This window comes from Arachis ipaensis, chromosome B6 (assembly GCF_059453495.1).
Source record: "Arachis ipaensis isolate K30076 ecotype BB chromosome B6, ASM5945349v1, whole genome shotgun sequence".
Taxonomy (NCBI): Eukaryota; Viridiplantae; Streptophyta; class Magnoliopsida; order Fabales; family Fabaceae; genus Arachis; species Arachis ipaensis.
The window spans coordinates 151,219,275-151,234,710 of NC_142441.1; the positions used below are offsets into that span (position 1 = coordinate 151,219,275).

The 15,436-nt window shown below is 36.4% G+C and overlaps 1 protein-coding gene across 1 annotated transcript; it reads right to left on the reverse strand.

The window, feature by feature from the left end:
• Nucleotides 1–12,222: 12,222 nt before the first annotated feature.
• On the reverse strand, nucleotides 12,223–13,110 carry LOC107647763 (uncharacterized). Its single transcript, XM_016351811.1, has one exon. It carries the CDS (start codon nucleotides 13,108–13,110, stop codon nucleotides 12,223–12,225), a length of 888 nt encoding a protein of 295 aa, XP_016207297.1.
• Nucleotides 13,111–15,436: the final 2,326 nt, after the last annotated feature.

The following is a 15,436-nucleotide window of genomic DNA, read 5'->3' on the forward strand; positions in this document are numbered from 1 at the left end:
TTATTATTATTGTTATCAAAATTCATAGTAATATAACAATTGATATTATTAGGAATATTGTTAGTGAAAATATTTTACTATGTTTATTTGTGTTGTTATTCTGATTAATGTTATTTACATAAATATTGATATTATTATGGTTACTGTGAATCAAAATGTGAGGCATTCATTACTATTGTCTACTGATTAATGCATATTTTATTATGCTGATTTATCTTGTAAGTCTGGTTAATAGTATTTTTCTAAAATATTTTGTTATAATTGTAAATATTTTATTGAATAATATTTTTTATCCTGTTTTTATACCGTTATAATCAGTGCTTAGTATTCGTAGCTTAACTCTGTATTACACACTAAGAGAATATGTTACCCACCTTGTGCAGCCTAGTAGGGTTATTAGCGCCGTTAGGAGGCAGCAGAATATGCCCTTACATGACCGGATTATACCGTATCTAGAGACTGCCGGCTTGTATCATCTGGCTAGGCTAAACAGTCAGTGGTTCTGGGTTGATGAGTCTCTCCTTAGCGCATTTATTGAGCGGTGGCGTCCGGAGACCCACACGTTCCATATGCCGTTTGGTGAGTGCACCATTACTTTACAGGATGTTGCGTATCAGCTGGGTTTGCCGATTGATGGTGTGCCCGTTAGTGGGTGCTTGACTGAGTTTGAGAATCTTATGGAACACGGTAGACCAGCATGGGTGTGGTTTCACGAGTTGTTCGGGGAGTTACCTCCACAGAGTAAAATTAAGCAGATGACAGTGTGCTACACATGGTTCCACGAGAGGTTCCGGGTTCTCCCTGCAGATGCTACTGATGAGACCGTGCGTGTATACGCACGCGCTTATATCCTGATGCTGTTGTCGTCTCAGCTCTTTGCGGACAAGAACGCAAACAGGGTCCACCTTCGCTGGTTGCCTTATTTGGCATCGTTGGACGACTTGGGCAGATATAGCTGGGGCTCCGCTGCACTAGCCTGGTTGTATAGGTGTCTTTGTCGTGGTACAAACAGGAACGTCGTTAACTTGGCTGGGCCTCTACAACTACTACAGTCTTGGATTTTCTGGAGGTTTCCCACTATGAGGCCCACTGGTTTTGACCGGTTCGGCTTTCCTCTTGCTTCCAGGTATGGTTTAGTATGTTCTGTTAATAAATTGTAAATACATCATGTGTTATGGTTTGTTTTGACATCATCTCAATTAATTTTTTAGGTGGGCTGAGTTTGTGCCGAGGAACGATGCAGGGGCACAGAGATTACTTTCTGCACGCCTTGCACTGGATAGGCTGCGTGTCCACGATGTGAGTCATTTATTTATTACTGATAGATGTACTAGTTTTGCTTAAATGTCACTGTCTCAGCAAACTCGTACTTATTATATGCAGTTTGTGTGGGAGCCTTATTCTTCTGTTGATGTTGGTACTGTCATTCATCCGGAGATACTAGCTGACGAGCATCGACGCCTATGGACGACCGTCACTAGCCTCATATATTTTGCTGCGATCGAGTGGCACCAGGTCGATAGGGTTCTACCCCAGTTCGGCGGTGTTCAGCATCTCCCGCAGCCAGCTCTGAACATAGATTGGCTACACGCGAAGGATGGCAGGGGTGGGGACCGGTGGTTTCCTTCATATTATCGGGAGTGGCACCAGCATTGGGAGGACAGGCTTCAGTCAGTCATATGGGTTGATCGAGTCCTCGACCCTGGTCCATCATCAGACTACTTGGATTGGTGGTGCCGTGTGGCGCACAGGTTCCTATCCCCAGATGTAGCATTTCAGGATCCGAGGCCGATTGTGTTGACTGAGGAGGCGCGTCACAGAGGGTCGTCACAGGCACCTCCTAGAGTGCACGTTTATGACAGACCAGATAACAGACGAGTCGATCGGCGTCGCCGTATAGGGACCCGGACCACTGATCGCGAGTGGAGGGAGTTTGCCGAGCGTTTGGAGGAGGACGTTCCTGCAGCTGAGCCTGGGGATGCAGTGGACTACCGCGTTCCTCGACGTAGAGGCAGACGGGCAGCTGCGCGGCCTAACCGTCGAGGTGCGCCTGACAGAGCACCATCCGAGCAGGGAGACAGCAGCCATCACGTGACCGATCAGGAGGTAGTTGGATCAGCATCAGCTATGGATCAGCCGACGTTCGAGGTGGGTACTAGCTCTCAGCTGTTTGGGAACGTTAGCCCACATGCATTTGCTCAGTTTACTACCGCGGCAGTTGGGATGGACATTGATGATCATGTTACTGAGTCCGAGTTCTACATGGACATAGCAGACATGCTTAGGGATGACTATAGGCCACAGATGCCTGCGGAGCATGCCCAGTTTGCTGATCAGCAGCCCAGGAGTGACGATGTTCAGGCTCAGTTGCCAGTTGACCTCAACGAGCCTGCAGGTTCTCCGTTTGACCCATGGTTTGCTTTAGGAGGGACACCTGCATCTGCTTTCAGTGCCGCTCCCGCACAACCCTCAGTAGCAGCGCCAGATCACAGACCCAGGCGTGTGAGGCGTCCTCCATTGTGTGGCACCGGAGGTCACCTGATTGGCCAGCTTGACGATGCTGACAGTGACACCATTGAGGATTCTGATTAGTTATGTTGTATGTTCATATCTGTTAGGGACTTTGTTATTTTATGAATTGAGCTTGCTACTTAGTTTTTATGACTTTCAGTCTTATGTTAAATGTTATTGGTCTTTTGACGAATCCTATTGACTGGTTTCAGCTTATTTCATATGTAGAGCAACGGTTTATATTATAATGCACAAAAGGAACCACACATTACTAGGTAAAATAACAGGAATTTATTCATCTGAATTTTTTGCATTTCATAAAACTCTTGACAATCACAGACCTAACCAACAATAAATTACTAACATTACATAGACGCTTACGCAACTAAAACATGTTGGACTGCATAATACACGACATGAGATCTACGCATCCCCTCCACCACTCTGTCTTCGCTGGGGGCAGCTCCTCCGCGTATGCCCAGGCTGACGGCATAGCCCACATCGCTTCGGCTGGTCCACCTGAGACTGATCCATACTACCACGGATCCTAGTTGCCTTTGGACGACCTTCCTTTGCACGCCGCATATTAGGGTCAGGAATGATGGTAGGCCCAGCGTATGGAGGCCATAGTCCTTCAGGGATAGGTGGGAGAAACCCCTGCTTGTAAACGTTGAACACCTCACTCATACGATACACCTCGTGAACATATGACGCCCAGTTTAGCCGAGAGTAGGCGCAACACGCGATGGCATGGCAACAAGGATAATGCAGCGCCTGAAAGTGGCCACAATCGCATTGGTGATCTTTAAGAGAAACTCTATAACTACCCAGGGAGAAGTTGCCGGTTGGTGTTGTCTCCGCGACGGTGTACTCGGACTGCTGCCTGTCATATAATGTCACAGTGAAGCACCTAGAGTCTCTTACGTTCCGATCAATGGCCTTGACCAAGGCCTGACAGAATTCATGCCCAGATCCGACTTGTGCCTCTGCTGTCTGTCCCCGTACCACAAATAGCTGAGCTAGCCTCCCGTAGGTTGACTTAACCAACGATGTGACCGGTAGGTTGCGAGTTCCCTTCAAGACGGAGTTCACACATTCACTGATGTTTGTGGTCATGTGCCCGAACCGACGACCACCATCCTGATGTTGGGTCCATTTGTCATACTCCATCCGGTTGGCCCAGTCACACATTGCTGGATTCTCAGTCCGCATGATGTCAAACCAGTAGTAAAACTCAGCCTCAGTCTTTGCGTAGGCAGCATTCACCAACATCCTCCTTGAGTCCTTACCTTTGAACGTTAGGGCGAAATTCGCTGCTACATGCCTAACACAGTAGGCCCGGAAAGCCCGAGGAGGCAGCCACCCAGTCTCAGGTGCCTCAAGCGCTGCCTTGATCCCATTATGCCTGTCAGAGATAACAAGGATACCCTCCTGAGGAGTCACATGCTCTCGGAGATTGGTCAAGAAGAATGACCACGACTCTGCATTTTCCCCCTCCACAAGGGCAAATGCTATCGGGAGGATGTTCGAGTTTCCATCCTGAGCGATCGCCAACAGAAGCGTCCCTCCATACTTCCCATACAAATGGGTACCATCAATACTGACGAGGGGCTTGCAATGCCGGAATGCCTCGACACAGGGTGGAAATGTCCAGAATAGCCGGTGAAAGTACTCCGTGGACTCATCAACCCCACCACCAACTCGAACAGGAGACGTCTTCAGCACCGTGATTGTTCCCGGCATTGTCGCCTGGATCCCTAGGATCCAACGTGGCAACTCCGCGTAAGACTCTTCCCAATCTCCATATATTTGTGCCACTGCCTTCTGCTTAGCCATCCAAACCTTCCTGTAACTAGGCCTGAAACCGTAATCAGCTTCTGTCGCTTGTTGAAGTACCTTTACCGTAACCGCAGCATCTGCCCTAACCATAGGAAGAACCCTCGCACAGATAACGTGGTAATCCAGCTGACGGTGATCACTTGAAATAGAAGTTGCGAGGCATGTGTGTGGCCCGTTGTACCTCCTAACCTCCCAAGTACCTTTTCGTGCACGAAGCGCTACACGAATCAACCAAGTACAACCCTTGCCGAAATCCTTACATTTTCCATGATACTTCAAATGATCCGATTCAATGACTCTGTACTCAACACCTCGCCGGATGCTATAATCTTTTACACTCAGGACAGCTTCATCCTTACTCTGGAATGATTGGCCAATCTGAAATTCTGCAGAAGATCCCCCCACTCTGTTACCATTGTCTTCCTGTTGACCAAGGGCTTCCAAGTTTAGTGTCGAGAAGTGTGGAGGCTGCTGATGAGAACCGGAACTTGATGGCCGATGCTGCGGATGTGGATCGCCACCGGTGTGATCGTCGCTGTCACCATCAATATCAACAGGCTCCTGCTCAGACTCATCGTCACGCATTGCATTCTCTACTTGATCAGGTACACCATAATCTTCAATATAAGGTACGAGGCCGCCACCGGTGTCCACAACGTGGGAAGGCTCAACGACTACTGCATTCTCCAAAGGTATAGAACCAACAACCTCCGTTCGGGCTAAATCGACCGCAAACGAAGGTGATTGAACCGGCGGAAGAACCGGTCTGACCGCAGGCATCGAACTAGATGCACCAACCGCAGAACCTGGGCAAGGAACTGGGGCGGATGCCCCGGAACTATCGACACCAACCTCCAGCTTCGCGAACAACTCATGGATTCTGATCTCGGGAAAACTCCTTACACAGTAGAACAGAACCCTTATATCTTCATCAGCTTTAACCGCAAATGTTTTATACTGAACACCGGTCGATACAACCGCCATGGGAATCTTGTAGAATAATTTCTTCACCCACTTGCTACCCAAAACTCCCAGCTTCTCCAAGATGCTGTTCTTCAGATCTGACAAAGTCATCAACGAACTAATAAAAATACTTAGTGGTTCTTTGTCGGTAAACTTCACACCGTGGCTTTTACTTTTTTTTATTTTCCCAGAGCAATGCACTAGGGCAAGAAAACTCTCTTCCTCACTAGCCATTGTGACAATGATCTCTTATGAGCTAGAATCACTTGCATATATATAGATTTCCAGTGATAGTAAACCGTGGTGACCCATAGGGGTTTATGTGTTTCGCCATCTCTTCATAAACCGTGGTGACTCACCACGGTTTATGCACGCCAGCAATCCTGAGTAAACCGTGGTGACCTGCCACGGTTTACGTTCAAAAATTCTCCTTCATAATCCGCCTTGACTCACCACGGTTTATGAACAATGTGAAACCGTGGTGGGTTGCCACGGTTTACATAATAATCAGTTTTTGCACATACGGGTAACCATATCCAGTTTTGCACATTTGAGTAAAGCTTTTCTCAAATTTATTTATTTAAGTAACTTGCCCTAATTTCATACATATAATGTTTATAATTAATAAATTTTTATAATTAATATTATCAAATTTTAAATTATATGTCTTATTATATTTTTTAAATTAACTCATATGTGCATAATAGATTATGATTTTAATTATTTTAATATTTTATTTAATATTCATATGTATATTTATTTATTGATTTTAATATGACGAGTTAATAATTATTTTTAAAAATTTATTTTTTATTTTTTTATAGTCTATATGTAAAATATAAGTTGTATAGTAGAAATTGTTAAAAAATTTTAATTTAATTTCCATAATTTTTGCAGAGAGTTATTACATTTTAATGGATATTAATGTGATTGAGAGATATTAAGAATTTGATTTGGGAAAAACTGAAATTAATTTTAGAAAGAACATTAATGACTCCAAACATGTAGCAAAATAGTAAGTAATAAGAAAAATAAGTGATAAAAAAGTGTATATCACTTACTTATAAAGAAAATGAAAATTTTTATATAATATTTTTATATTATAATTATTCTTTGACTATCTAACATCACCCTAATTCAATCAATTAATTAAAAAATCAGCCAACAATTGGTAACGTAATGTTACTTCCTCTTCAACATATATAAGGGCTTCCTTCTCTTTTGTGCCGCACTCTTTTTTCTCTTTTCTTCTTAGTTCTTACTCTCTCCTTTTTCATTTGCGATCAAAATTTCTAATATTCATGCATCTTTTTTAATAAGAGTAAAACAACATCTATTCCAATTAATACATCTAATCCTCTTTAATTTTTATTGACATCTTCAATTTATATTTGATCCATGAGATTTTAATTAGGTTAACAATGATGTTGTTTAAGTAATTCATGAGATAGTGATCATCTTTCCGATCAGCTTATTATTTGATTTGGTCATTTGGAATAAATTCTATTAAAAAAAATTAGAAAAAGAAAATTTAATATTAATGTGAAAACACCCATTTTTTACAAAAAAAATAAGAATAAAAGTAATATTATAAATTTAAGTTTTTTATGAGCTAAGTGCAACTAAATTAAATAATAAGATTTAAAATAATATTAGTCATAACTGATTTTTATTATGTTAGACCAATTTAATTAGACTTAGTTAACTAAAAAAAATTTGAATGTATATTATTATTCTAAAAATAAACCTATTGCTGTGAGTTAGAGTAACACAACTTTTGTAAACATTTTCATGTTTGAAATAAGACTGAATAGTAATTTAAGCCTTTTGATTGGTTGAAAAAATAAAAAATCTACTTCTAAAATCATACATTAAGGTCCTGTATGTGATATTAGATTTATTGAAACCCTCTAAAATTTTGAAATCTTAAATATAAAATTATCTTTAATAATTTGTTGGTTAGATAATTTAAAAAATAATTAATATTTTACAAATTACAATATTATAATACAATTGTAAAAAGTATTATCATACTATATATATATTTGTCGGATTTGTCACTATATATATATAATCCTAAAAATAACATTTAAAATCACTCTAAAAAATGACCTTCAATAAATAGTTTTAATTAAAAGTTATCTTATTGTTAAAAAAATTTAATTGAGATAGCAATTAATCACTTCAATATAAATACCTTAAAATTTGAAATATATCACATTACATATTGTGATAAAAAATATACATAAAAATTTGACAAGATCGCTAATAATATTAAAATAGTATTTGATAGGATTAATTTCACCTTATTCTAATAATTTTTATTTCACATAAAAATTGAAAATAATAAGAGCAAATATAACAATTGTTTTGAAGCCGGATATTTCACATTAATTATGAAAAATTTAAATAGGAACCACACCAAAGAATTGAAATGATTCCTATATACTCTTTTATTGGAACCAATGAGTAATAGTTTAAATGGCATAATCTCCCTATACTCAATTAAGAAGTTGCGGATTTGAATCTCCTATCTTTGGTAAAAAAAAAAAAAAAATACTCTTTCATTGGCATTGATACATTCTCTATGCAAGAATTTTAAAACGCCAGCTGTAGAGTAAATTTTAATTTTGGAGAGTTTGTAAATTTTAATTTTTTAAAATGTTTAAAATTTCAAACTTATTCTCCGATTCGTGAACTTTAAAAAATTTATCTATCGATTTATGAATTTTAATTTTTTTAATTTTTAAATGAATCTAATTTATAATTATCTCCATATTAAATTAAAACACATCACTTTTCTATATTTGAGAATAATATAATAATAATTTTCATATAAAAAAAATTAGCCACAAAAAAATTATTACATATTTGTGAGAAGAATTAATTTACTTAGTACATAGATAAATTACTTAATTAACTTTTTTTTTGTTATATTAATGTTTCAATCTGATTACTTAATATTTTTTTTAATAACTTCTAATTTAAGATAGATAATACATACTTAATTGATAATTTTTAAAGAAAAGAGCAATATATTTTAACAAATATTATTATTTAAATTTAAATTATCCTTTATTACAAAACAATTACCTAAAATGCTTCACAACTTTCATTTAAAAAATTTACAAATTTGATAGATATCAGTGTTTATATATAAAAGTATATTAATTAAAATCGCAAAGTAGCAATAAAATCTTTTTAAAAAATTTAAGGCATTTTTTTATTACACGCTATTTAATCTTTTCAAAATATAGAACATTAATATAACAAAAAAATATTAATTAAGTAATTTATCTATATACTAAGTAAATTAATTTTTCTTACAAATATGTAATAAATTTTTTGTGGCTAATTTTTTTATATAAAAATTATTATTGTATTATTCTCAGTTATGAAAAAGTGATATGTTTTAAAAGTTGAAAATTATAGATGTCCCATTTTTATAACAAAAAATCATGAAAATTAATATCCCACACTAAATTCATGTTAATACAAAATGAATGAGGCTTCAAAAAGAAAAGGACTTGAAAAAAGTTGAGTTTAAATACAAATCATTACAATTGCATTTTATTGATTGACCATACAAAGATAATTAATGCATTTATTCACTAAAATATTTAAAGAAAAAAAAAACAGGATCCAAGTAGATTTTACAAATATCTCACAAAAAAAAATGAAAAAAAATAGTAAACTAAGTGTCACATATTTTTTGTCTAATAAATTTCAATAAGTATTAATCTGCTCTGTATAGATTAAGTTTCAATTCTTGTTTATAAATTTCTTTCTTTTATCCTTATTAAGTGTAACTTAAAGGAATCAAGTAAAAAAAAAATTATGTCAACTCTCCCTAAATTTTTTCACAACTTCATATTTGATTAGATTAAAATGTAAATTTAAATTGACGTAGTACATATGCAATTTAAAATAAAAAGTTAAATCGATACGATCCAAATAATAATAGATTATAAATGTGTCTTGTTTGCAGATATATGGTTAAAGTTAGAAACTGATTTAACGAGCAAACAAAATAACAATAAATGTGAAAAAATATTTTATTTATATAAAAAATTCTCAATTTAAATATATGAATAATATTACACATAAAGCAATCATACCTGGATATATGTAACGTATCAAGATATCTAATTTCTAAACCAAAATAAGTATATAATCATATAATAAATGAATTCAAATAAAACATTTACTGTACTCCAAGGGTTTGATATTCAGTTACAAACCTTGATGTTTGTCCAAAGTTGACGGCGTTGTATGGACGCGTCAAGCTCAATTTTGTTGTTAGGACGGGTATTGGGTTTGATATGGAACTCGTTCCTTCTTCATTACTAATCCTACTGAAAAATGTTAAAAATTATCAGATGATTAAAAGAAGGTAAAAATTCAGGTACAGTTAATTTTGTGTAAAATTGATAACGGAAAATATTAGATAAAAATTTAGTCAAATCAGTCAAATTATTTAACGTTTTTCAACTATCAACTTAACGTGTAAAAGCAGCTATATCCTATTGTTATATGAATCGGAAAACATGCATGAAGTGCAACAATTCAGTTTTACCGATAACAAGGGAGATTGAAGGTACAAGAAAATAAAAACTAATCATAAACGAAACAAAGAAGGAAAGAAAACTAATACTTGAGTTTTCGGTAAAAATTCTGGCTTAGCTGATGCTATTTGTAATCCTCCTTTAGCAGTGAAACTTTGAAAGGACTTGAAACAAAATTCTTCTTTAAAAATAAACTCTCGTACACAGGAAAGAGAATTAGGGTTTGTTTGGATAAATTTTTAAAAAATATTTTTTTGAGTGATTTTTTTAAATTTTTTATAAAAAAGTAAAAACAATTTTTAAAATTTTTTTTTATTCATCAATTATATTTAAATCTAACAGCATCAAAATATTTTTTATTTATTTTTATGTGAAAAATATTTTTTAAAATATTTTAAAAAAAAAATGTAAATGATAACTTTTTTAAAAATATATATTTTTTCTAGTGTTTTTATTTTTATGATTAAAATTTGTTAAACATACTAAAATTAAAAAAAACTTTTTTATTGTAAAAAATATTTTTTTAATAATTTAATGAGACCCAAACAAATTCTTAGTCTAATTTTTTTATGTCAATTTAATTTTCAAACTTATCTTATTCTATTTTAAATAAAATAATTTAAAAGTCTATCTTAACTTACTCAAATTTAAAACTCATTTGTAATTTTGAAAGAAATCTCCAACAAATAAACTTTGATGCTATTTTAAATTTAAAAAAATCCACAGGTGAGACAACAATTAGGTTGATTTATAAGGTTGCAAAACTTACAAGAAAAGCCATTCAGAGTGAGAAGAAATTGTGGAGAATCAAACCAGCCACCGACACTAATAAAACCACATTAAAAGTTAGTTATTGATCGACCATGGCAGTTAATTTAATTCAATTCAACGGGAATATCAATCATGAATCAATCTTCTCAAACTATAATAAGCTTAGCTTGTAAATCTATTGAGATGGTTTATCATAGAACGTCAATCTTATATCTCCAAAAAGTCATCTAAACACATAATGATGATTAAATTATTGTATAAAATTTTTTACACACATCAAAGTTAATTAAATCAACCAATAATGTTGTTTCAGATTTATTAATTACATTTCAATTAAGAGGACTTTAGATATAAACAAAGAAAGAAAGAAACTTTGATGGGTCATTATATACAAGAAGCTTATAATACGTAGAGCAGACCAAAAAAAAAAAAAAAGAATTGAAGAAAGGAAATAAAAAAGAAAATTAGCTTTGATTGGGTTATCTAAATATGAGATTATATTAAAAATAACGGTTACGTTATATTATAAAGTATATATTAGAACTACTTTCATTTTTTCAGTTCCGAGGTTCCTCTTCTTCTAGGTAATTGGTCTGCTTGTTTTGTCTATGGCGAGCTTGTGGTAGATTATATTTGGATATATTTCCGACATATCTGCTGGTATCTATGCGAATAAGTCAGCGTTGTCTCGGAACACTTCTATTAACTTTGCTCTCTCCTCTCCTTCTAATACTCGGCCGATATAGGTAAATTGTTTGGCCTTTGTTATCAGAAGAATCTTCTGGAGTTCGTCTATTGGCTGGGATCTTTCCTGGAAGTCCTCCCTAGGGTCCAATTCCGCGAGGGTCAATACCTCAGATGTGGCGTGAATTGTTTTTGTCCCCTGGTTAGCCCTTGGTTGAATGCTGGTTTTCTTCAGGCTGGCGTTGTAACATTGTCGAATTTGTTGTCGGTCTAAATATACTGTTGCTAATTTGTTGTTTTGTACTTGAAACTTAACACACAAGTGTAATGTAGATACTACCGCTTTGAAGTTATTCAGGGCGGGCCTTCCGAAAATAATATTATAAGGACTATAACAGTCAACTATGAGGTATTGGACGTCAATAGTTTTTGCTAATGGGGGGTTGCCCATGGTTGTTTTTAGCCATATGTGTCCTTTTATTGGGACCCTTTCTCCGGAGAATCCAACCAATTCTCCTGATGAGGGTTGCATGGTTTTTTCAGATAGTTGCATTTTTATAAAGGTTGAAAAGAATAATACATCAGCACTACTACCTGGATCCAGAAGGACCTTTCTTACCAATAACTCTCCTGTTTGGATGGAGATCACCACTGGGTCGTCGAGGTTTGGGCCCGTTGAGGGTAGGTCGTCTTGATTAAAGGTTATCTCTGGCTCCGTTGTGTTGTGTTTTGTTGCAGGTATTATTCCTTCGATTGCCAACATTGCTCGATAACTTCTTTTCCGGGCCGAGCTTGTTTCGCCTCCTCCTGCGTATCCTCCTGATATGCAGTTTATAATCCCTCTAGGGGTATCTGTTGTTGTCCATTTTCCTTTTTCTTTCCCCGTTGATCATTTTTCTAGCTCTTTTTTGGTTTCCCTACTTTTCCATCCTTTGACACATTTGTCTAGGAGTCCTTGCCGAGCTAGCCTCTCCAACAAGTCTTTGGCTATTACGCATTCGTCTGTTATGTGTCCGTACTTCTGGTGGAAGGCACAGTGCTTGCTTCTATCCATGAATAGTTGATCTTGATAACTTCCTGCTCTAGCAGGAGGTTTGACTATCTTGGCGTTGAGGATCTCCTTGATTATGTTCTCCCTTTTTGTATTGAATCTGGTGTAGGTATCGAACTTTGGTGTGAGCTTGAAGGGTTTCTTTTGCTCTTTCTTGCTCGGCGGTTTGAATGTCCTCTCTTCTTCTCTTCTTGTCGGCTGTTTATCCGTTTTTTGGGCTTCTCGTAGTTCCTCGATCTCCATCTGGCCTGCAGCCCTCTCCCGAAATTTCTCCAACGACTTGGATTTGGTTATTGCAATTGTTTCTCTGAACTTCCCAGGTCTGAGGCCGGTCTTAAGCGCGTGCAGGTGGACTTTGGGGTCCAAATCTGGAATCTCCATGGTGGCCTCGGCAAATCGGGTTAAGTAGTCTTTAAGGCTTTCATGTTGTCCTTGCTTGATCGTCCCGAAGTAGTCTGATCCATGGACGTATATCCTTGAGGCGGCGAAATAGTCAATAAAAGACCTCGCCAAATCCTCGAAGGATGAAATTGATCTTGCAGATAATTTAGAGAACCAAAGTAAAGCAGCACCATCAAGGTAAGTGGGAAAAGATCGACAAAGTATATGTTCATTATTAGCGCTGTTAAAGAACATCATGGACTGAAATTTTTTTATGTGAGCTCGGGAGTCACCAATCCCCTTATAAGGTTCTAGGGAGTTAGGCAACACGAACATCTTCGGCATCTTGAAGTTTGTAATTTCTTCGGAGAAGGGGTTGTCTAGCGTCAACTTTCCCTTTGGCGGGGTGATACTCAAAGGGTCTGAGTTTCCTAGGGCTGAGCTTTTAGAGCTACCTTCCTCGTGCTTTCCTGCATTATTCTGTGTGGAAAGCTCAGCAAGTCTTCGGACTTCTGACTAGAGTTCGGCCATCTGGGCCAGAAGTTTGACTTGGTTGAATGGTTGAGCTCCGTTCTCAGCCATATCTAGAAGGTTGAAATCCCTGCACAAAAGAAAAGAGAAAAAGGCAATGTAGGAGAAACAATGGGGTTAGATTAATTCCGGGCCCCAACGGTGGGTGCCAAATGTTCCACTCGTATGCTGCCGAGGTATAGCAACTTCTTCTGCCTGCAGCTGTGCTCGGATGGGAGAGTTATACGTCAGCTGAGTTGGAACACCGTGACGGGAGCATCTGCAAAAAGTTCTCTGACGCTCAAGTAAGAAAGTGAGTTATAAGAAAGCAAGAGAAATAACTTAGAATGAATTCTGTGACCTGTCTCACTCCGAGGGTGGATATGTGTTTATATAGGCGTCTTTTAGTATGTTCGGTTATAGCGTATCTCGGGATTCTCCGTATGTTTCGAAGTTATCCTTAATGATAACGTTCCAAAATGTCAGTTACATTCCGAGCTTTTTTATAGCTCGTCCGGATTTGATGGGTTTGTTGATATTTGATCCTGCTTTATTCCGAGGTATTCGCTTACTGTGCTGGCCGAGGTATTCGTTATGTATCAGGTTCAATAAAATTTTATTATTAAATTTGTCATGAACAATTAGCATATTTAAGAGTTAATAACGTTTAATTTCAGTATATAAATAAAATTAACTATCAATGATTACTGAGATAAAAGTTTATTTTTTTATTCTTGAGTATTGATGATTGATTGATAGAATTTTAAATTTTTTTAAAAGAAGAAAATTGAGAAGATGAAGTGTTATAAGAAAGTTTTTGTTATGTTTCTCTAATAAAAGGAAGAAGATATGATTTAACAATAACGTTGTTAACATCTACGTTACTTATTCTGTTAATTATTCATATAAATTTAACGATAAAGTAATATTGAACTCATTTAAAATTTTTTAAAATATAAATAAAATATTTAAAACGTTAAGGACCAAATTAAAATTATATACAAATATTAAGAACTAAAAAAATCCTAAACTTCAAAAATAAAAACGCAATAACCGAACCTTTTCTTTCTTTTCTGTATTAACAATAACAAATCAAAGTGATCCAATTCCAAATTACTAATTGAAACAAAAACAAAAGTGACAAAATCATAAAAAAAGGCACCAAAACAAAAATAAAATAAAACCATTTTGACTCAAACTCTCACTGCTCAATAGCTCTAAAACGGTCATTGATAACTTTAACAGAGGATAAAATGGTCTCTGTTCCCTCTGTTCGGAAACGACACCGTTTTTTCTCAATTTCTATCGTATCTTGATTAACCCTAATATTCATACTCTCATTTTTCACCTTCATAGTTTTCTTCTCCGTCTTCTACTTCCTCCTATTTAGCTCTAAAAGCAAGCCATGGTGTAACTGCCACGCGTGTCGCATCTACCTTAATATGTCATGGACCACACACTTACCAAATTTCTATAACTGGTACACACCTACCTTCTCCACACTTCACCCACCAGAAGCATCCACCTCTACGTCCTCGATAATAGCATCACCTCTAACCCCAACAACGTCCACCATCCTCAATAACAAGTTCCACAACTAATCTAAGGGCACACATTTCTCTACTCTTCGACAAGCAATATAGATTGTTGGACATTAGGACATCATAAGAAGATTCTCCTTCAACATTATATGCAAATTCTCATTTGGAATGGACTTTGAGTGCTTCATTCCTTCTCTCCTAGAGTCAAAGCTGGCAGAAAATTTCGACCTCGCATCCAAGCTATCAATACAATGAGTAATGTCGCCTTCGCCACTCATATGAAAACTGAAGCAATTATTGAACATTGGTTCGGAGAAGAAGCTAAAGTAAGCGATCAGAGTGGTGGACAATGTGGCCATGGAGATGATATAGCAGAGGAGGAGGGAGATGGCGACGACGAAAACGACAGGTCTTAACAAATCGGACCTGCTATTTAGATTCATGAGATTCATCGAAGACGACAAGTACTTGAGAGACATAGTCATCAATTTCCTGAGTATGAATTAGTTGACAACAAGTTAAGGATTTTTCTTCTTATGAACATTGAAATTGTAGAGTGTGCATTGTGTAGCTTGAAGTTACAGTGCTAAAATGTTAGAGTTATGCGAGGATGATGAAAA